Below are 23,155 nucleotides of genomic sequence, written 5' to 3' on the forward strand. Positions count from 1 at the left end.
ATAACGGTGCCTGTGGAATAAAGTTAATTTTCAAAAACTATATATCTTCGTTTTGTCATTAGGCCAATTAATTTTGGCAAACAAAAAATGGTAAACGTGATCTGTTTTACCGAGCACGACCGCACCGAATGTTTGTCACAGGTCATTTGTTTCAATGTATACTGAAACGTGACATGTCTATTCCTACTAACATGCGCGTTTTATTTACTCCATTTCAACAACTTCCTGTTTGAATCAAAACAAATATTTGAGGTTTCAAGGCCATATTTTCTGATAGTGCGCACGATTGTTCAACGTGTTGACATCACTTAAGTTGCTAAAATCTTGAACGTATAAACAATGAAGAGCATGAAATTGCTAGCGATACTTCCAGGGAATTGTATTCAAAGCCTATCAAAGAACTTTTCCACAGGACCGGCGTCCTTGCAGCGACACTTTAAAATTCTTGTTGTTGGTGCCGGCGCCGGTGGATGTTCCGTTGCAAACAAATTTGCGCATCACGTTGGTGGTGAGAAAGTTGGAGTTATTGAACCTAATGATGTATGTATTGCTGAGTCCTTGCTCAAAAACAGAGTTAGCATTGCATTTATTATGAAACCGAAATAATATGTAGGCAGTAGCACATGTTGCTCTATTTATTGACCTGTAAAAGATAAAAGTCAAATTTAGCCTTGATCAATTAAAATAGTCTTATTGTTAGAAATCTCAAGTCAATTTCTGTGTCATTTGGTCTCTTATCATGCTTTACAGTAGTTGTCGTTTGTTTATGTAATATATACGTGTTTCTCGTTTCTCGTTTTGTTTATATAGATTAGACAGTTGGTTTTCCCGTTTGAATGGTTTTACACTAGAAATTTCGGGGCCCTTTAAAGATTGTTGTTCGGTGTGAGCCAAGGCTCTGTGTTGAAGGCCGTACTTAAACCTATAATTGTTTACTTTTTAAATTGTTATTTGGATGGAGAGTTGTCTCATTGGCACTCACACCACATCTTCCTATATCTATTATGGAGAGTTGTCTTTTTGGCAATCACAACCGCATCTTCTTTTTTTATATATATATAATTAAGTTACTTTATTAGCTTATTATGCTTATAGAACCCTCTCTGATGATAAATACATTTTACAAGGGATTAACAAGTGTTGTTTTTTTGTAGGGGATGAGGAATTTTATAACTTAAGATTTTACATTTCTGAGTTATTGGGTACTACATGTACATGCATTCAATAAACGTGTTAAATAAAGGGTGATTTTCCAGTTTGGACAATAACTCAAAAATGCTTTCAGCATTTCTCATGAAATTTTGGTGAAATTTAATTGTTTATACATGTATCTATTGATGTAAGTTGGCAGCTGTTCCCATTTAATTTTCATAAATTTCTAATATGACATTGACCATGTCAATGCATGTTGAAAAGTAATTGAACTTTATTCTTAAAATATATGACTGCATTGTGCTTGGCATACAAATTGCAATGAGCTCATGGGGCAGCTAACAACATATTATGTACCTAATTTTCAATATTGCTCTATCATGATCATGTTTATGCTAAATTTAAATAATAAATTAATTGCTTATGATGCTTTCTGACATATAAACTTTTGGCAAAAGTGTTTAGAGAATTTTGTTAATCATGTTAATGTTTAATTATCAGACTTAGTCAAAACATGTAAACAACTAAAATGAAAAAAAAAAGTTTTATTTTTCATCAAATGGGCTCACAAAGAGTTATATTACAATAAATAATGATAAAAAAAGGCACTTTTTGGAATTTTGGATCCTCAATGCTCTTCAACTTTGTATTTGTTTGGTTTATAACTATTTTGATTTGAGCGTCACTGATGAGTCTTAATATGTAGGCGAAACGTGCGTCTGGCGTACTAAATTATAATTCTGGTACCTTTGATAACTAATTAGATTAGAAAAATACCCAAGTATCAACAACATGTGAAGAGTATTTTTGGAAAGATTAGAACTTGTTCTAAATCTTTACTTAGGCACTGGCCTCCCTAACAACATGACAGGTTAGCTACCATTACTAAATGTAAACACACTGAAATATAATTCCCTTTAGTTCTCGTGTATGTGCACATAATACACATACAACCTGACAAAATGGGTATATTTTTAGAGCAGTTTAGTCAAGAATGTATGTCATTAAGGTGTGTTGATGTGCAGGCTTTTTTTAAACATTTTGATTAGGTTACATTGGGTATTGATACAATACTAGTATGATTGACAACTATAATTATCGACAAACAATCAGAGACAAGGTATACCCTTAATTACAATGTCCCACCTCTAGGACTGTCAATCAAATTGACCACATTACCTTTCAACCTTAGTGTTACATAATTATACTAGTACATATATTTATATCCTTCTAAAGACCTCCTTTTATTGCAATTTTCAGCAATAGTGCTTAATTAATAATAAATGTTCATTTTCCCCCACCATACTTAATATGAAATTATTCAAACTACTCTTCTAATCTTTCTATGAGTGATTTCCATCACTTTGATTAAATAACACTTTAAATTACATGTACATGTATGTAAATAAATCTGCTTACTCTATGTACCCATACCTTACTTTAATACATGTAATATGGACAAGATTTTTGTTGGATATAAGTGAACATTAAATTTAAATATCCAATGAAATTTTTGTTTCTATTGGCTTTTTTTTTACATTCTTAGCTATAACACCAAAATCAGTAACATTTGGTTGAGGCAAATTTAAGTTAGATAACTGAAACTAAAAATTCAACAATTTTTACATTTGTAAATGGGCTTAACTCTTCATGCTCTAGAAAGATACCAATTTCTGAATGAACATACATACAGACAGACAATCAGATAGACATAGGTAAAACTCAATGCCCCTCCGCTACGACAGGGGCATACAAAATATTTTCCTTAAACAACTATGACTTTGTGTATTAACAGGAGCATTACTACCAACCAATGTGGACACTTGTTGGGGGTGGTGTCAAGAAGTTACAAGATTCTGTACAGAAGATGTCTAAGTTACTACCGAAAAAAGGAACGTGGATGAAAACAAAAGCAGTGGCCTTTGACCCCGAAAAATGTACAGTAACTACAGCAGAGGGCGAAGAGGTAGAATGCTAATTTTATTTTTGTATATTTGGCGAAGTATGATTTACAGCATGAACAGAGCTATCACATAGAAAAAGAAAAAATGTTGTTGATTTATCAATGTAATGCATGTGCAATTTCCAATCTAAGTGCATAGCAACAGGCCCAGGCTTGTAAAAATGCTGTCAGGCCTGTAAAAATTATACAAGTCAAAACAATCTATTATCACTGTACTAGTATACATATTTGTTGTCTGCTCTATGGTCGGGTTGTTGTTGCTTTGACACATTCCCCATTTCCTTTCTCAATTTGAACTAAAAATTTTCGTAAAAATCTGCTTTGCATGAGCCTGTAAATTTGAAAAATTGTGAAAACAGATTACTTCATTGATACAACTGAACAACAAGCAACATTGTGCATGGGTTAAATATAACTAATATTATACATTTTCAACCAGCAATATTGTTAAGACAAATGAGGATTTAAAGAATAATGTCATTTTTGTATTTAAATACTGACTTCAGCTTGAATAAAGGCTCACCCTAACAGGCACACTTGATGTTCTTGCAATAAATGTTACTATTAAATTAAAAAACCACCATTTTGCAATATGAAGATTACATCTTTGAATAGTTTAATTTTGGATGTAACGCATCTTATGATTGGCTGACGTTATTTTGTTATCTGCCCGCCCATAGACATAATTTAGTCATGTGACCATGATGTCATCAATGTTTTTTCATGGTTTTCTACGGTTTGAAATGGAATTTAGAATTAAATTATAAGAAATGACTGTTATATTTTTTCTGTCTATTCGAAATAACATAAAAAATGTGGTGCACACTGTTAAATAACCCGCTACGCACGAACAGAACTGAGTGAGAACATCCATTACCTTTTAAGATTTGATTTTATCTTATTATTTTAAACTGCACCTTATAACACCATGTTTTTTTGTTATTTTTTCCAGGTTAAATATGAATATCTTATAGTAGCAACAGGCTTACAGCTGAATTACAACAAGGTAAATAGACAAGTCAGCTAAGAGGTATTTATAGCACTTACATAAAAGACATCAGTGACTTTTTGTATGCACATGCTTTTATTTTCAACAAAACTGCAACTTCCCGAAAATCAATAAATTCTTTTTTCATATTCCTAAATCATACAAGTAAAGAATATCAGCATAACCTGTAAGGTTGTATATCATCATCTTGTCAGTTAAAAAGGGGAATAACTCTTTTAGGTATACATATAAAGAAGAAGATATGGTATGATTGCCAAAGAGACAACTATCCACAAAAGACCAAAATTACACAGACATTAACAACTAAAGGTCACCATACGGCCTTCAACAATGAGCAAAGCTTATACCGCATAGTCAGCTATATAAGTCCCTGATAAGACAATGTAAAACAATTCAAACGAGAAAACATGTCTAAATCATTTAACAGTTTTCGATATGTTTTTTTTTGTAGATTAAAGGTCTACCAGAAGCTTTTGACACTGACCCTACAGTGTGCTCTAACTATGATTATAACTACGTACAGAAAACATGGCCAGCCATTCAGAACTTTAAAGGAGGCAATGCTATCTTTACTTTCCCTAACACACCTATAAAATGTGCAGGAGCACCACAAAAAATAATGTATTTAGCTGAAGACTGGTGGAGAAAGGTAACATTATAGTACAGTAGCCCCCCCCCCCCCCCCCCCCCCCCCCCCTCAGCAATATGTATACCAAAATGTCAGCAAAAATTATCCAATTATCAGATAAATATATATTCAAATTAATGGTAAATGTATATTCATTGAATATTCTAAAAATATGAGTAGACCTTAATCAGAGATATTACTTAGCCCTGACCACTGCTTTATATATGAAAGGGCTGGAGTGATTTGGATGTTCCTGTAAAAAATATCAGCTGGTCATGATGATCATATTTGTTTTTGTGAGTTTTAAATGCTGCAAAGCAAAATTCAAATACACATGTGTCTTACATAACTAATGCCTTCTCAGTATCGGAAAGATGTTTTTTATTGCTTAGAAATAATTTTTGATTTTCAAATTCCTAAGGTGCATCAGTGGTTTAAGGGTTAATTGACTATATCACTAAACTGTCAATACTGAGGTTGTGGCTTCAAATTCCACATGTGACAGTGGTTTCAACTCCAATCTTAACTGACTAGAAATATTAGTTTCTTTGGTGGGTCTTGTATCTCTACAGACACATCAGCTTCCTCCACCAATAAAAACTGGCTACCATTTAAGGTGGTACCTAACACTACAGGGAGATAACTCTGTAAAGTCAGCTAAACGTTTTAATTATGTTGTGTTGTAAAAGGAATATTAAACTTCTCTATGATCAAAATTGGTGTTTGTCAAACTGCTATATAACCAGTGTATTTTTTCTGACAAAACCGTTGGTTTCTAAATTTATGAAATTTTTATATTTTTGTTAGAGGATTAAAGTAAATACTTTGACAAAATTTTATGAAAAATAAATGAGCCAAATTAATTTTAGTTAAAGTGTTGGGTACCACCTTAAGGAATGACTGTAAAAAAATTTCGGTCTATGAAGAAATAACATAAAAATATTTTGAATAGACAGAAAAAATATTACAGTCATTTCTAATAATTTAATTCTAAATTCCATATTATACTGCAGAAAACCATGAAAAAACGTTGATGACGTCACCGTCACAAGACTAAATTATGTATATTGGCTGATAACAAAATAACGTCAGCCAATCAGAAGACGTGTTACATCCAAAATTAGATTATAAGCCAATAATGTTGAAATGTTGAAAGTCGTGTTAAAATCCAAACAATCAATCAAATTCCCAAAAGAAACAAAACAGTTAAATTGATTTCTTCTTTTACAGAATGGTATGAGAGAAAAAGCCAATGTTATATTTAATAGCTCATTGGGTGTGATCTTTGGTGTAAAGAAATATGCCAACAGTTTAAATAAAGTGATAGAAAGTCGGTAAGTATGTCACTACCTGTATGAACATTGCTCAATGATATGCAACATCAGTCTCTATGATTATAGTTTTTGCCTGCATGTGTGGATGATCTTTTTGAATTTTATTTGAGATTACCTTGGCATGCCAGTGAAGGATTCAGGTGTCCTCAAAAATAGGGCTGGTGTTGGGGTTGTTTGTAAAAAAAAATCCAGAGAAATGCACTGAAAATAAACATGGAAAACCACCAATATACAGCGAAATAGGAGAGAATTTTAAGTATGGATTTTTTCTAACAGGTATAACTTTTATTTTTTAAATCATCAAAGGCTTATTGTTTTTGTTTTGCTGGATGCAGATTTCATCTTCACAAGACAAGTGTCCAATGAATAAAAAAGTCAAAAGGCCATATAATTTAGTTGTGTGTGACACACATTAATGTTCACACTTTTATCCAGTACATTTATTTAAGATAAATGTTTAGGAGGACAAATATATGATTTACATTTAAGAGTATCAAAAACCAAAACAGGGTTCCTACAGATTTACTAAAATCTTCTTTAAATCAACTCTATACAACCAAGTTGAAACCTTAGAAATCATATATTCACTTAAAAATTACAGCATATTGGCATTTGAGAGGAGAAAGGATTACCTGTTAAATAATTCATTAATTTCTTTGTGAAAATAAAAAAAAATGGAACCTTTTTTTCCTAAATTAAAAGGAATCTGAGCCTGAACATATTTCATCATTAATAATGGAATACATTGATCTTACATGTTCTTTTATTTTGTAGAGGTATGAAAGTTAACTACAAGCGAAATTTAATAGAAGTCCGTCCAGAAACAAGGGAAGCTATTTTCCAAAACTTAGACAGTCCAACAGGAGAAACAGAAACATTTAAGGTATTAGGCACAATCAATGACTGTTGTGATGTCTTCTCATACTTATAAAGTATCAACACCTATTAAAATATTAAAATATTGAAAAACCTCTTTGAAGTTGAAGGAAGAACTTGATTGATCAACATGACAGCTGTCAATAAACTTTATTATACCCCACGCAACGAGTTGCGTAGGGTATAATGTTTTTGACCTGTCCGTCCGTCTGTCCGTCAGTCCGTCAGTCCAGTTTCTTGTCATCGCAACTCCTCTCAAACCACACAACAGAATTTCACGAAACCTTTTCAGATAATAAGAACATACTATGTAGTTGTGCATATCGATGGGAAATTGTGATTCAATTTTTTTTCTAGGAGTTATGCCCCTTTGAACTTATTTACTTTAATGTACTACTGCAACAGTTTATCATCACAACTCCTCTCAAACCACACAACAGAATTTCACGCAACCTTTTCAGATAATAAGGACATACTATGTAGTTGTGCATATCGACGGGAAATTGCGATTCAATTTTTTTTCTAGGAGTTACGCCCCTTTGAACTTATTTACTTTAATTTACTACTGCAACAGTTTGTAATCGCAACTCCTCTCAAACCACACAACATAATTTCACGAAACCTTTTCAGATAATAAGGACATACTATGTAGTTGTGCATATCTCAAGAAATTGCGATTCAATTCTTTTTCTAGGAGTTGCGCCCCTTTGAACTTATTTGCTTCAATGTACTTCTGCAACAGTTTGTCATCTCAACTCCTCTGAAACCACACAACAGAATTTCATGAAATTTTGTAGATAATAAGGACATACTATTTAGATATGCATATTGGCAGGAAATTGATTTTTCTTATACAATTTTTTTTTATTACACTTATTTAATTTCTCCAATGACAATGTGGGGACGTAGGGTATGCGAGCGTGCTCACTGTCTAAGGTTCTTTAATTGTGATGATAATTTACCTAAGACCAAAGTGAATCTTTAAGAAACAGATCATGCCAATTCATAAATAAAATAAAAGTTTGAATTCTAAAGTTTAAAGCATTTAATTATATGCAGTACTTCCTGAAATCATAAATACATTGTAGTTAAGGTTGTACCTTTCACTACAGGGAGATCACTCTGTAAAATCAGCTAAACGTTTTAATTACGTTGCGTTATAAGGGAATATTAGGCTTTTTAATGTTCAAAATTAGTATTTGTCAAAGTGCTATATAACCAGTGTAATTTTGTTAATACTTTGTCAAAATTTTATGAAAATTAAACAAGGCCAAATTAATTTTAGTCAAGGTGTTAGGTACCACCTTAACTCACATGGTTTTCCTTTATATAAAAATATTTATAAAAAATACAATTAACAAATTGGAAATTTACAGTACCGTCTTACATTTGTCTTAAGGTGTTTAAAGTTCACATCGCTTTAACTCTAAAAGACAATAAGTATATAGGCAGTGCATATAATATACACAAATATAGATGGTTTTTGAACTTATTTAAAAAAAAAAGATTTTTTTTATGTTTTATTAGTGAATTCACAAGTACTGATGTGACATCCTTCATGAGTAACCTTAAAATCCATTACTGTAAACCAACTTATTTTCGCAGATACTTTATTTCGCGTTTTACCCTTTTTTGAACACTTCGCGGCTATTTAATTTCGCGACTATCTGATTTACTTGATGAAGTTTGTGAAGGAAAAATTAAAGATTGACATATTCGCGTTATTTTTCAACTCGCGAAAGTCACGAAAATAAATCGCTCGCGAAAATAAGTTGGTTTACAGTAATTATGTATGTTTTCAGTATGAATTTTTTGTGTGTTTTCAGTATGAATTTCTCCATGTGACTCCACCGATGTCCACACCTGATGTAGTGAGAGATAGTCCACTGGTAGATGCCGCTGGTTTTGTGGATGTTGATAAAAACACGTTACAACATAAGAAATACTCCAATATATTTGGTATTGGTGATTGCACCAACGCTCCTACCTCAAAGACTGCTGCTGCAGCAGGTATGTTTATATTCCACTGCTGGTAAATTATGACCACGTGATTGGTTTAATGCCATCACATGGCTGCAGCAGGTATGTTTATATTGCACTGCTGGTAAATTATGACCATGTGATTGGTTTAATGCCATCACATGGCTGCAGCAGGTATGTTTATATTGCACTGCTGGTAAATAATGACCTTGTGATTGGTTTAATGCCATCACATAGTGACCCCCTATGGATACATCGGGGGCCAGTAAATTTCATATGGTTTCATGATGTCATGACTACTATTAATGGTGATTTCATCTATTGATGTTATCGTATTTCATTGTTTAGTTTTTACGAAATGCAGCAGGAAAAATCCCATGTTCAATAAATTCTGTATATGGTATGCTACTGACCCCCTAAGGATTAATCCATAGATGGTTAGTAAAATCCATAGGGGTTTAGGGCAGAGGAACAAAGGTAATATTGAGCATCCTTTTTGTATCAAGGTTATAAACAAAAATATGATTGATATTTTTTGTTCAAAATGACATTAAAAATATTTTTTTTTAAATATATAGAATACACACATATATTGACCTCAATATATTTTTTTTTTTTTTTTTTCGGTTGCTGTTCCATTGATAATGCCACATACCTCCCTTTATTCATACATATGAGAGGGGGGATAGGACCTTTATCACGACTCCGGGATCAGGTGTTTTTAAGCTCGGGATTTCGGGATTGACCCTTTCAGGATCCAGGAATTCTTTTTTCAAATCTCGGGACCTCAGTATTTCGTGTTTTTAAGCCTGGGATTTCGTATTTTTAAGCCTGGGATTTCTGGATCAGGACCCCTCCTACCCTCCCTCATATGATGCAAAAGCAAGACATAGTGATCCTAGATCCTGTCTTCTGTGGGGTTAACACTAAGATTCAATTTGTGGTTGATTTTTTTTTTTTTTTAGATATCAATAACTTTGTCAAATTTTCATGGAAGTTTAGGAAATTTGGACAACAGCTTGTTTTTGACCAAAATATATTATTCAGAGCAAAATTTAGAATATTTTTTTTTTTTTTTTTTCCATATTTAATGATATATAGACTTTATTTAGTTTTTTTTTAATTTAACAAGTGAATAGTAGTATTGGGTTAATGTTTGTTACACATCTCTTACTCTGTCAAACCTTCATATTATTTTATGAAACTTTGTCAGAGGCATTTTTACGATTAAGAGATATTCTCTGAAGCAAACCTTTGAACATGTTGAATGATATTTTTTTCATTTTCAGTATTTTCTGATATATGGACTTATTTGGAGATATTTTACTAGTCAATCGTTTAATTCATCTAGATTTGAAAAGTGTTTTGTCATAAAAAAAAAGCAAGAGTTCAACCCTAAACCTTATGTTATACTGAATACATTATATATATAATTGTAGCTGCACAGTGTGGGATTCTAGAGACAAATCTACGAGCTGTGATGGCCAACAAACCAATGACTGCACAGGTAAACTTAGATCTGAAAACAAGTCATGCAAGATTTCATACATGTGATTCTTCCGGCGGGAGTCAAAATCTGCCGCTTTTAAGACCCTCTTCCGTCCCTCCCGTTAAAATTTGAAATCTTCCGCTTTTTGAAAATGTCAACCCCTCGAAAAATTTGGGCCTTTTGTTTACAAAAGTGGTACTGACAGAGAAAAAGTCCGAGAAACTCGAAATTCATATCTGAAAAGTCAGAGAAAAACAAAAGTTTCCTTTAACTGTTTTGATGTCAAAAGGTAAATAGCCTCGAGTTATCTACGAAGGTGTTAATGATTAGACTGTGTATACAGCAATAAAAGAGTATTGGTAATTACCTGATGATCAACTAGCAAGTTTAAGACACATGCCTTGATGATTAAAAGTGAAATACTGACTATGGATTAATTAAAGTTGTATAAACAACGACTTTTTTGTGATGCTGTTAAAAACATCGAACAGTTGTAATACTTAACCTCACGACAAATATCTTAATGAACTGAGACATGATATGTATGTCTACTACACTTGTTGTAAAGCTGACTAATATATGGTGACTCTAATGACTTGACCTAACATATGGAGACAACAAACCCACCAGAAAGCTCACAACTCTATCAATTCTACACCACAGTTCAGTTAGTGGTACCAAAATTAACAATGATGCTTAAGCAGAGATACTTTTTACCACCTATATATGAAGGCTGAACACTTTATCTTGAACTTTATATAGAATAAATGAATATTTAAAAACCCCTGATCCTCTATTTCTATCAAGTAAAAATGGCTATGGAGTTATAAAATCATTAACAAAAAAGGAAAATATGCAGTTTAAACACCAAAAAACCATTGCGTACGTCGATAAAAAATCTCCAGTTATGAGGCCCAAACTCCAGCTGAAAATTTCCAAATCTCCAGTTGTGACTTGACAACTCTGTCACATGTCTGAGATTTGTTACATTCAAACTAATTTTAGAATCCATTGCACAAATCAGAAAACTTGCAATACCTGGGAAATGACCAAAAAAAAGAGAATTGCTTACATACATAGTGTAAGCGGGATACAGGAATCTGACACAACAGTAAGCAGGATCCAGGATCGAAACCCCCCAATGAGACCCCCCTTCTTATATTATTACATAATTTACAAACCATAAATGAAATAACAGTGAGATGAATCGCATTGCAATTTTCAATATATATTCACATTATTTCTATTCTCAAGAGAGTATAAAAATTAAAACACTCATGAAAACGAGTTGGGTTTTTGTATGTTTACATTCAAAATCAATATTATTAAATAAACCAAAATCACAAGATTATGAAAAGAACGAAGTCAATATAAATGTGTACCAATGTCATTGATTTCTTTATTTTTTTTTTTACAATACATTGCAACGGTGATTTGCACACTTTTCATATTTTTAGGAGTACAATGAATTACATTTTGCAGTGTTTTTATTTTTTGTGTATATTTCAACTGGATAGGTTTATCAAACATTTAGAAGAGGGTGGTAAAGGGGGGTACTAAACATGGAAACATGTGAAATAAAAATTGTAAAAACGTTGCATAAAAAACGAAAAATCAGGAAAAACGTAGCACTAGAAATAAAATCGTAATTATCAAGGAAAAGAGTACCAAAAGTTGTTACTTAGAGATCATGTATCCCTTATTAATGGACATGAAGATCGTGTGGTTACCTTTTAGTGTCTGCTACTTACATCTGATTTAAATTCATAGTAATTTGATGGACTTTATTAAATAGCATACATATACAATAAAAAAGTAGAATGGTAACAATATACATCAATTTCTATTTGATTACACAAGTTTTAGAAGGTATTATAACACACTGACTTTGAATTAGTTCCAATTTACTTTTTAATCAAATGCAGAGCAATGCAAGCACGAGAAATTAAGAGCACCGACACGAAACACGAAAATAAATAAGGGGCCAACACGAAGCACGCACTTCAAACCAAACACGAGAAAACGAGAAATAAAACACTGAAAACGTTGCACGAAAATAACCCTTTACCACCCTCTTAGAAGTTCTATTTAAATTAAGATACATTGCAGTTTCATGTTCATGGTATCACAATAGATAATCTTGTATATAGTCCGTTTATATTAAAAATTGCAATACTTATGTAAATTTTGACATTATTTTCTCAGTATGATGGCTACACATCCTGTCCATTAATCACAGCAAGAGGTAAATGTATTCTAGCTGAGTTTGATTTTGACGGTAACCCCCTGGAAACCTTCCCAATAAACCAGGGGAAGGAGAGGATGACCATGTATCATATGAAGAAAGATGTAATGCCTCAGATCTACTGGCATATGATGATGAAGTAAGTTACAGCGTATTTCATTGAGTGTGTAGGGAAAGGTAAAATACTTGGCTAGCTTGCTTGTGAGCTCAGCCCTGGCCTTGAAGGCATAAAACTTGGCTCAGTGCTCGAAGCACAAAAATCATGCTCGAAACATGAAATCCAGCAATTTGATTGGTTGATTTTCGAGTCTGAGTACATAAATCATGCTCGAAAGTTTTATGACCGTTAGGCCTGAAGTCATTATTTGGTAAATAAAATTGAGAATGGAAATGGGGAATGTGTCAAAGAGACAACAACCCGACCATAGAAAAAAACAACAGCAGAAGGTCACCATCAGGTCTTCAGCTGGCCCCTAAACAAATATTTACTAGTTCAGTGATAATGAATGTATACTACCCTCCTTTTAGAGTAGTCTAGTCCTACAAACTGATATATTGGTTATCTGTTGGACTAGTCTACTCTTAAATAAGGAACGGTTACCTAACCTAAAATGACTTGAAGGTTCAGCTTACAAGCAAGCTAACCAAGGATTCTACCTTTCTCCACACACTCAATGAAATCTGCTTTATAGAATATTGCTTTTAGGTGTGGTTTTGTTTTGTGTAATAAATATAAGAAGATGAGGTTAATGATTGCCAAAGAGACACGGTCACACCTCTCCACTAGTGACCAAAATACCAAAGAAGTAAGTAACTATAGTTCACCATACAGCCTTCAACGATGGATAACATTCTATACCCCCGTAAAAAGCTTTAAAAGGACTATTAATCGCATGCATGTATGTAAAACAAATCAAACAAGAAAAATAATAGCAAGAGACAAATAATGTACAGTAACCGAGAACAACCACTAAGTTCTTGTAAATTCATTTGTTCAATATTTTATTGGGAATTTAGACTCAAAGAGATATATGTAGTTACTCCTTTTCTCGAGTCACAGTAGCTAATCTCTCATGGTTAAAAAATCACTACAAGTAATGAATACACAAAAAGTAAAATCACAAAAATTCTGAACCTTGAGGAACATTAAAAACGGAAAGTCTGTATTTTAGGAATTTTTACTAAGATTTTTTTAAGATCGTTAAAAAAAATCAAATGCAGTGAATATTTTTCTAAAAGAAATCTTTTTTAATAGGAATAACTTATTTTCTTTTTCAGTGGGCATTGGAATGGGCCTGGTGTTTATAGAAAGTTAATGCACTTGGGAATGGATGGTCCAGAAAAACAGGCAGCCTCTGCTTAGGATGGAAGAGACTATATGACGTTTGGAGAAGAATTTTGAGAAAAACAATCAAGTTTATTCTTCTGTGATTAAATACAGATTGATACAAACACTTTGAAGTGATTTTAAGCATATTTTATCATTGAAAATAACAAATGTTGATATCATTTTGAACAATAAAATATATTAAAAAAAAGCTCCATCACTTTGGAGTGATGAGTGCTTACTAAACCAAAATCACAAAAGTTGTATTTTTGTATTTAATGATATTGATGTTCTTTTATTGTTGAATTAGAGAAAGTTTTCTTACTTTATGTCCCAAAAATAGATTCGCTTGAATCCTACCTCCTGTTTAAAAGGTTAGGGTAGCTTTTTTAAGAACTATTTTGTATACACTACTACCTGACTACCTGTTTGGAACATTTCTAAACTTTAAATATCTGTTAAAATGTGTTAGAGTAGTCATGAATATTTAGTAAAGTTTAGGAGACAGGAAAAGAAACTATTTTTATTAGCTTTAAAAAGAAATGCAGGCCAGTTTTATAAATTGTGTTACACCTTATTATTGTTTTGTATAATGATTAGAGTGTTATGAATTTACAGTATTTAAGATTGATTGAGTAGAATGTTTATAAAGTTTTTTTTACAGAAAAACTACACACTGCAGGTTTATATATAATTATTTTGTATGTTTTGTCTTTTTGTATAGGACTATATTAAAGTGTAAATATTCTACTTTTAAACAAATGTTAAAACTGCAGTAAAATGTAAATTGAACTAGTTTGAAAGTCTATGTATATTAAGTATTGTCTAACCAGATTTTTGTCAAGCTGAATAATCTGTTATTGTGATTAGGAATTATCGATGTTTGTAAGATTTACATGGATTTGTTTTGAACAAGTCATCCTGAGCTGAAATATTAAGGAGATACTCTGATTTTCATAACCATCAATTTTCATGGATTAAGGAAAATTTACATTTTCATGGATATTTATTTCATGATTTTGCTAATGTGTGCAAACAAACCCTATAGTAAATTTGTTGAACATTAAAGGGGGTCTCATTGGGGGGTTCCGATCCCGGATCCCACTTACTATTTTGTCAGATTCCTGTATCCCGCTTACACTTTGTACGTAAGCAATTCTCATTTTTTTGTCATTTCCAGGGTCCCGCTAGACCTCATTTCCCGTTTTCAAGACACAATAATTTGACTTTCATGCATCACGCTTTGCTTGTACCCACAAATCCCATGAAAATTAGCATCCAATGAACAATGATCATGATACTGTGATTTTCTCACATTCCCACATTCCTAAAGATTTTGCCCACTTTTTGCTTATCTGAAAACCCCCTCAGGTTCCTCAATTAAATGAATTTTTGTTTCACAATTTTTTCCTGCATCAGGAAGTTAATTAAAAATTTGTTTTATCAAAGGTTGTCAACATTAAAAAACAAAATATATTAATTAATTAAACTTTTAATTGTTGCATGCAATTTGTTGTGTGTTTGATTTGTTTTAACAGCACAATTTCAAAGTTTTTACCCAATGAGTTATTTCAATTAATACACTTCTTCCAAAGTCATGAAAATGCGTTTATTTTGTTTTTGTTTAGTTCATGTTGGTTATTTATTAAAGACAACATGCTTGTTATTTGTTAAGTAATTTTGTTTGTTTTGCGTGTGATCATGATAAAAAACTCACAGATTGCAAGACTTGTACCCCCTGAGGGTTATTTATGTGGTGATAGAAGAAATGTACTATTTTTAAGCTTTAATTTACATTTCAGAAGGTTAAAACTCTGAAACCTCATGTATACAGATGCCTTATTAGCTCACCTGGCCCGAAGGGCCAAGTGAGCTTTTCCCATCACTTTGCGTCCGGCGTCCGTCGTCGTCCGTCGTCCGGCGTCCGTCGTCGTTGTTAACTTTTACAAAAATCTTCTCCTCTGAAACTACTGGGCCAAATCAAACCAAACTTGGCCACACTCATCATTGGGGTATCTAGTTTAAAAAATGTGTGGCATGACCTGGTCAACCAACCAAGATGGCCGCCACAGCTAAAAATAGAACATAGGGGTAAAATGCAGTTTTTGGCTTATAACTCAAAAACCAAAGCATTTAGAGCAAATCTGACATGGGGTAAATATGTTCATCAGGTCAAGATCCATCTGCCCTGAAATTTTCAGATGAATCAGTCAATCGGTTGTTGGGTTGCTGCCCCTGAATTGGTAATTTTGATGAAATTTTGCTGTTTTTGGTTATTATCTTGAATAGTATTATAGATAGAGATAAACTGTACACAGCAATAATGTTCAGCAAAGTAAGATCTACAAATAAGTCAACATGACCAAAATGGTCAGTTGACCCGTTTAGGAGTTATTGCCCTTTATAGTAAATTTTTAACCATTTTTCGTAAAGTAAAGTAATCTTTTACAAAAATCTTCTCCTCTGAAACTACTGAGCCCAATTTATCCAAACTTGGCCACAATCATCTTTGGGGTATCTAGTTTAAAAAATGTGTGGCGTGACCTGGTCAACCAACCAAGATGGCCGCCACGGCTAAAAATAGAACAATGGGGTAAAATGCAGTTTTTGGCTTATAACTCAAAAACCAAAACATTTTGAGGAAGTCTGACATGGGATAAAAATGTTTATCAGGTCAAGATCTATCTGCCCTAAAATTTTCAGATGAATCGGTCAATCGGTTGTTGGGTTGCTGCTCCTGAATTGTTAATTTTAAGGAAATTTTGCTGTTTTTGGTTTTTATCTTGAATATTATTATAGATAGAGATAAACTGTAAACAGCAATAATGTTCAACAAAGTGAGATCTACAAATAAGTCAACATGACCGAAATAGTCAGTTGACCCGTTTAGGAGTTATTGCCCTTTATAGTAAATTTTTAACCATTTTTTCGTAAATCTTAGTTATCTTTACAAAAATCTTCTCCTCTGAAACTACTGGGCCAAATTAATCCAAACTTGGCAACAATCATCTTTGGGGTATCTTGTTTAAAAAATGTGTGGCGTGACCAGGTCAACCAACCAAGATGGCCACAAAGGCTAAAAATAGAACATAGGGGTAAAATGCAGTTTTTGGCTTAAAACTCAAAAAACCAAAGCATTTAGAGCAATCTGACTTGGGGTGAAATTGCTTATCAGATCAATATCTTTCTGCCCTGTAATTGTCAGATGAATCTGACAACCTGTTGTTGGGTTGCTGCCCGTGAATTGGAAATTTTAAGGAAATTTTGCTGTTTTTGGTTATTATCTTGAATATTATTATAGATAAAGATAAACTGTAAACAGCAATAATGTTCAGCAAAGTAGGATCTATAAATAAGTCAACATGACCGAAATGGTCGATTGACCCCCTAAGGAGTTATTGTCCTTTATAGTCAATTTTTAATTAACATTTCCACTGATACTTCTGGGCCAAGTTCATTATAGATAGAGATAATTGTAAGCAGCAAGACTGTTTAGTAAAGTAAGATTTAAAAACACATCACCATCAACAAAACACAATTTTGTCATGAATTCATCTGCTTCCTTTGTTTAATATTCACATATACAAAGGTGAGCGACACAGGCTCTTTAGAGCCTCTAGTTTTCTATAATTACAGTTTGCATGTTTTATACACAAACTTTTGCAAGGTCAGAAATCAACTTGTATGTTACTTCTATGATCCCAAAACTAAAGACACAATTATATAATTATCAATCTTATTTGTCCATCTGATGGATTTTAAAGATATTTTTATACTGTTGCTATTTTTGAGAAAGTTTAGATTTTACCTCAACTGTTGTAAATATTTTGATACCAATTTAGTATTGTTATATTTGAAAGGGGTCACCAGTAGTAGAATACTCCTCACAGGTCGCATGGTCACATTTCAAATTCTATACAGTTCTAATTTAAACTGATTCTCTGTTTTAGACATTTTAAAAAGTCACATGTCCTTTGAAGTGAGACCTCAGGTGGAAAGTTGCCCATACCTGTAGCCAGAGGGTTTCGGGGGTTTCGGGGGTTTCAGACAACCCCTCCCCCCTTGAAAACAAAAAAGCATTGTTAAAGTCAATGTTCTGATCGAGTTGTGACTTTTAAAGTCAAGTTTGTGAGACCAAATACCCCCTCCCCCCTTTTGAAATTCCTGGCTACAGGCCTGTTGCCCTCTATGTTTTACCATGTTGGAGCCTCAAAGAGTATTATTGTATGAACTTTATTAAGCATTTATCCATAAAGAAAATGTAAACACAAAAGTAGCAAATAAGACATTCTTAAGGTGGTACCCAACACTTTCACTAAAATTAATTTGACTCGTTTAATTTTCATAAAATTTTGACAAATTATTTACCTTGACCTTTTTACAAAAATATAAAAAAATCGAAAAATTGAACCAAGAGTTTTATCAGAAAAACTACACTGGTTATATTGTAGTTTTACAAACACTAATTTTGATCATTGTGAAGCTTAATATTGCCTTCACAAGGCAACGTAATTAAAACATTTAGCTGATATTACAGAGTTATCTCCCTGTTGTGTTAGGTACCACCTTAATGTCATGTTTTTTTATATACAATTGTAGGAAAGCAACTATATATAAGTGAGGAATGTTCAATATGAATTTAATAATTATAAAAAAATGGTGTTTGAAACCTTTTGTCCATGTTATAAAAATTGTTTAAATACAATAAATTATTACATTATTATAAAGAAATTTGTTTGTTGTCTTTCATATGATTTAGCTCCTTTATGCATGTATACTGTAAATTCAGAAATTATTGTGAGATTCTTTTTGAAAAAGTTGTAAATGTAATAATTTAAACACGCCTTTTGAAATATTTTATATGAATTTAACAGGATTTTTCTTAAAATTGTAAAAATTTAAATCCCATTTAAGTCTTAAATGACAAAATCGCAATAATTTCAGATTTTACAGTTTAGATACGTAGTGATTTATCTGTATGGATTTTAGAATGGCTTGTTTAGAGGATTTGTTTTTTTTTCTTTTGAAAATCAAATGCGGTCTTGTTTAACTTTTGTTCAGGCAAAAGGAGGGTTGAACAATGTTAACTACAGTGTTACCTGCCTGATCTGACACATCAGTTTTCCAACATCCTGAGTATCTAACCATCACATTTTCATGGTCCCAAAATATGCCTATCATTGCAGAAAAAAATTGAGTATTCTGACACCTTGCTTAATCCAACATTTTTTTCTGGTCCTGAAGTGTGTCATATAACACAGGTTAAACTGTAGTAACATCCAGTTGTTCTGTCCAGTCATATTCCAAGGGGGTCTCATTGGGGGGTTCCGATCCCGGATCCCGTTTTATCAGATTCCTGTATCCTGCTTACACTATATACGTAAGCAATTCTCATTTTTAGCTCACCTGGCCCGAAGGGCCAAGTGAGCTTTTCTCATCACTTGGCGTCCGTCGTCTGTCGTTGTCCGTCGTCCGTCGTCGTCCTGCATCCGGCGTTAACTTTTACAAAAATCTTCTCCTCTGAAACTACTGGGCCAAATTTAACCAAACTTGGCCACAATCATCATTGAGGTATCTAGTTTGAAAATTGTGTCCGGTGACCTTGCCAACCAACCAAGATGGCCGCCATGGCTAAAAATGCAGTTTTTGGCTTATAACTCAAAAACCAAAGCATTTAGAGCAAATCTGACATGGGGTAAAATTGTTTATCAGGTTAAGATCTATCTGCCTTGAAATTTTCAGATGAATCTGACATTCCGTTGTTAGGTTGCTGCCCCTGAATCAGTAATTTTAAGGAAATTTTGCTGTTTTTGGTTATTATCTTGAATATTATTATAGATAGAGAAAAACTGTAAACAGCATTAATGTTCAGCAAAGTAAGATCTACAAATAAGTCAACATGACCAAAATGGTCAGTTGACCACTGTAGGAGTTATTGCCCTTTATAGTCAATTTTTAACCATTTTACGTAAATCTTAGTTATCTTTTAGAAAAATCTTCTCCTCTGAAACTACTGGGCCAAATTAATTGAAACTTGGCCACAATCATCTTTGGGGTATCTAGTATAAAAATTGTGTCCGGTAACTTGGCCAACCAACCAAGATGGCGGCCATGGCTAAAAATAGAACATGGGAGTAAAATGCAGTTTTTGGCTTATAACCCAAAAAACAAAGCATTAAGAGCAAATCTGACAGAGTTGAAATTGTTGATCAGGTCAAGATCTATCTGCCCAGGAATTTTCAGATGAATTGGATCATCGGTTGTTAGGTTGCTGCCCCTAAATTGGAAATTTTGAGGAAATTTTGCTGTTTTTTTGTTATTATCTTGAATATTATTATAGAGATAAACTGTAAACAGCAATAATGTACAGTAAAGTAAGAACTAAAAATGAGTCAACATGACCAAAATAGTCAATTGACCCCCTGAGGAGTTATTGCCCTTCATAGTCATTTTTTTACAATTTTCACAATATTTGTAGATTTTCACTAACATTTTCCACAGAAACTACTGTTATAGATAGAGATAATTGTAAGCAGCAAAAATGTTTAGTAAAGTAAGATCTTCAAACACATCACCATCACCAAAACACAATTTTGTCATGAATTCATTTGTGTACAATGTTTAATATTAACATAGACCAAGGTGAGCGACACAGGCTCTTTAGAGCCTCTAGTTTTGTCATTTCCCGAAAGATCTCATTTCTCGTTTTCACAACACAATTATTTGACTTTCACATGTCAAGCTACCTAAATAATTGACAATGCCGTGTCACACTTAGACCCCAATGAGACCCACTTCCAACAGTTCATCACTCTGCATTTGTATTTGTAGTATTATTTATTTGTGCATTCCAAATCTTAACGCCTCTGTGATAAGTGTTATTTAAAAAGTGGAGATGTGTGATTGCCGATGAGACAACTATTCATAAAACCAAAGGACAAACATCAGATATAATACTGGTCACTGTATTGCCTTCCACAATGAGTAATTTATCCATAATGTATATTTTTTATGGTAAACAATATGCAATGTTGGTGGTTTTCTTTTTAAAGTCACTTGTTAAAAATGCAAGTTTATCACAGTTAGTTCATCTTGAATGTTGGGGGCCTTTTGTTCAATCTCTGCCTTTTTCAAACAAAAAAAATTGTATTTAGTACTTTTCTGCCAAGTATTTAGGAGTTAAAGCAAAGATTTGTTGGCATGGAGTCACAGAAGGTGGTAAAACCCATGAATTTTTAGATTAAGCTGAAGGCCAGACACTAAAACAAAGACTCATGAGTTAAATGAATGGGTGATGCCTGTATTGGACCAAAACTTGGATAAAATTGAGAATGGAAATGTGGAATGTGTTAAAGACACAACAACCTGAACAAAGAGAAAACAGTTGAAGGCCTCCAATGGATCTTCAATACATTGTTTCATCATAAGAAGAAGATCCCTCTCTTATAATTGCTAAGGATTGATTTTTTAGACTAGGATAACATGATTCATTTGATATTTGTAATTCCATGTAGCTTTCAGAAACTACCAGTGCTTTGTATCTATTGTTATTCTGTTAGTTGACCAGGTGAGCTTTTCTCATCACTTTGTGTATACTGTCATCGTCGGTTAACTTGTACAAAAATCTGCTTAAACTACTTGAGCAAATTTAATTAACGTTGTATTTGATTTAATAAATGTGTCCAATTACCCTGCCTGCCAACCGTCATTGACAACATGGCTAACAATAGAACGTAGGCCAAGGTGAACAACACAAGATCTTAAGAGCCTCTAGTTTGTTTTTCATACTACATAATTAAGCAAGCCATTTGCAACTCTTGGTTTGGTCTTGTCTTGACAAAGTTGTAAAGCAAGACTAAGACATGGTGTTTCTGGCTTCTATGGGCTAGGTTTTACTGTGAACAACTTTAGTATGCTCTTGTATGCTTAATCAAATGTTCACAAACTCATCATTAATGCTGAGATTGTTGAATTGATTTTGAAAAAAAATCTACAATTGTATAAAATTGAGAATGGAAATGGGGAATGTATCAAAGAGACAACAACCCGATCAAATAAAAAAACAACAGCAGAAGGTCACCAACAGTCTTCAATGTAGCGAGAAATTCCGGCACCCGGAGGCGTCCTTCAGCTGGCCCCTAAACAAATATATACTAGTTCAGTGATAATGAATGCCATACTAATTTCCAAATTGTACACAAGAAACTAAAATTAAAATAATACAAGACTAACAAAGGCCAGAGGCTCCTGACTTGGGACAGACGCAAAAATGATATACATGGCGGTAAGTAATATTCACAGTAACTAAAATTAGTGTTATACTTTATTGAACAAGCAGTTAACATAGCAGTAAATAATAAATTCCACCAGTAAATATCTCAACAAAAATTAAACAAGTTTACAAATCATAACAACCTTTAATTGGGGTCTCATTGGGGGGTTCTGATCCCGGATCCCGCTTACTGTTTTGTCAGATTCCCGTATCCCGCTTACACTATATACTTAAAGCAATTTTCATTTTTTGTCATTTCCCGGGTCCTGCAAGACCGCATTTCCCGTTTTCACAATAATTTGACTTTCACGTGTCACGCTTACAATAAATCGGCAATCCCGCTTCACGCTTAGACCCCAATGAGACCCACTTTAATTGAAATATTGGTATTTTCTGCAGTACTTTGAATGTAGTAAAACTTGAGCTGAATTGATTTCAATAAAAATCAAAAGAAATTTAGAAAAATATCAACTTTGTAGAAAAATATTAATCTTTAAATTAATTCAAAGGCTAGTTGTCTTCGGTTAGTTTTTCATTGTTCATTGGCCTTTTTTTTTCTATTGGCCTGTTACTCAGATACTATAAGCAATAGGTAACCTATATTTGGTATATGGAATGCTTTTTAGGTTTTTCAGGCAGGCAACATCTGAACTTGATTTTATTATCATGGTTATAAGGTCCATATATGATTTTATAGTTCAAAGGTTTTGTAGATCCATTTGCTTAACTAATTCTTAAATTTAACTATAACAATATCAGAAAAGCTATTTCAAAATAAACATGTCAGAAAATAAGTAGAATAGCCAGAATATGGTTTATTCAAGTGAGAATAAGGTGAAATGTTTTATGCTAGTCTCAGAAAACTCTTCAGTATCAAATA

At 33.0% G+C, this 23,155-nt stretch overlaps 1 protein-coding gene across 1 annotated transcript; it reads left to right on the plus strand.

The window, feature by feature from the left end:
* The first annotated feature begins 213 nt into the window (after window positions 1-213).
* On the plus strand, window positions 214-15,679 carry LOC134718770 (sulfide:quinone oxidoreductase, mitochondrial-like). Its single transcript, XM_063581474.1, has 10 exons — window positions 214-540; window positions 2,948-3,118; window positions 4,068-4,121; window positions 4,576-4,773; window positions 5,983-6,086; window positions 6,861-6,969; window positions 8,789-8,972; window positions 10,382-10,449; window positions 12,637-12,815; window positions 13,955-15,679. The coding sequence occupies exons 1-10, from the start codon at window positions 340-342 to the stop codon at window positions 14,037-14,039; spliced, it is 1,353 nt and encodes a 450-aa protein (XP_063437544.1). The 5' UTR covers window positions 214-339; the 3' UTR covers window positions 14,040-15,679.
* The last annotated feature ends 7,476 nt before the right edge of the window (window positions 15,680-23,155 follow it).

Source organism: Mytilus trossulus, chromosome 5, assembly GCF_036588685.1.
Source record: "Mytilus trossulus isolate FHL-02 chromosome 5, PNRI_Mtr1.1.1.hap1, whole genome shotgun sequence".
Taxonomy (NCBI): Eukaryota; Metazoa; Mollusca; class Bivalvia; order Mytilida; family Mytilidae; genus Mytilus; species Mytilus trossulus.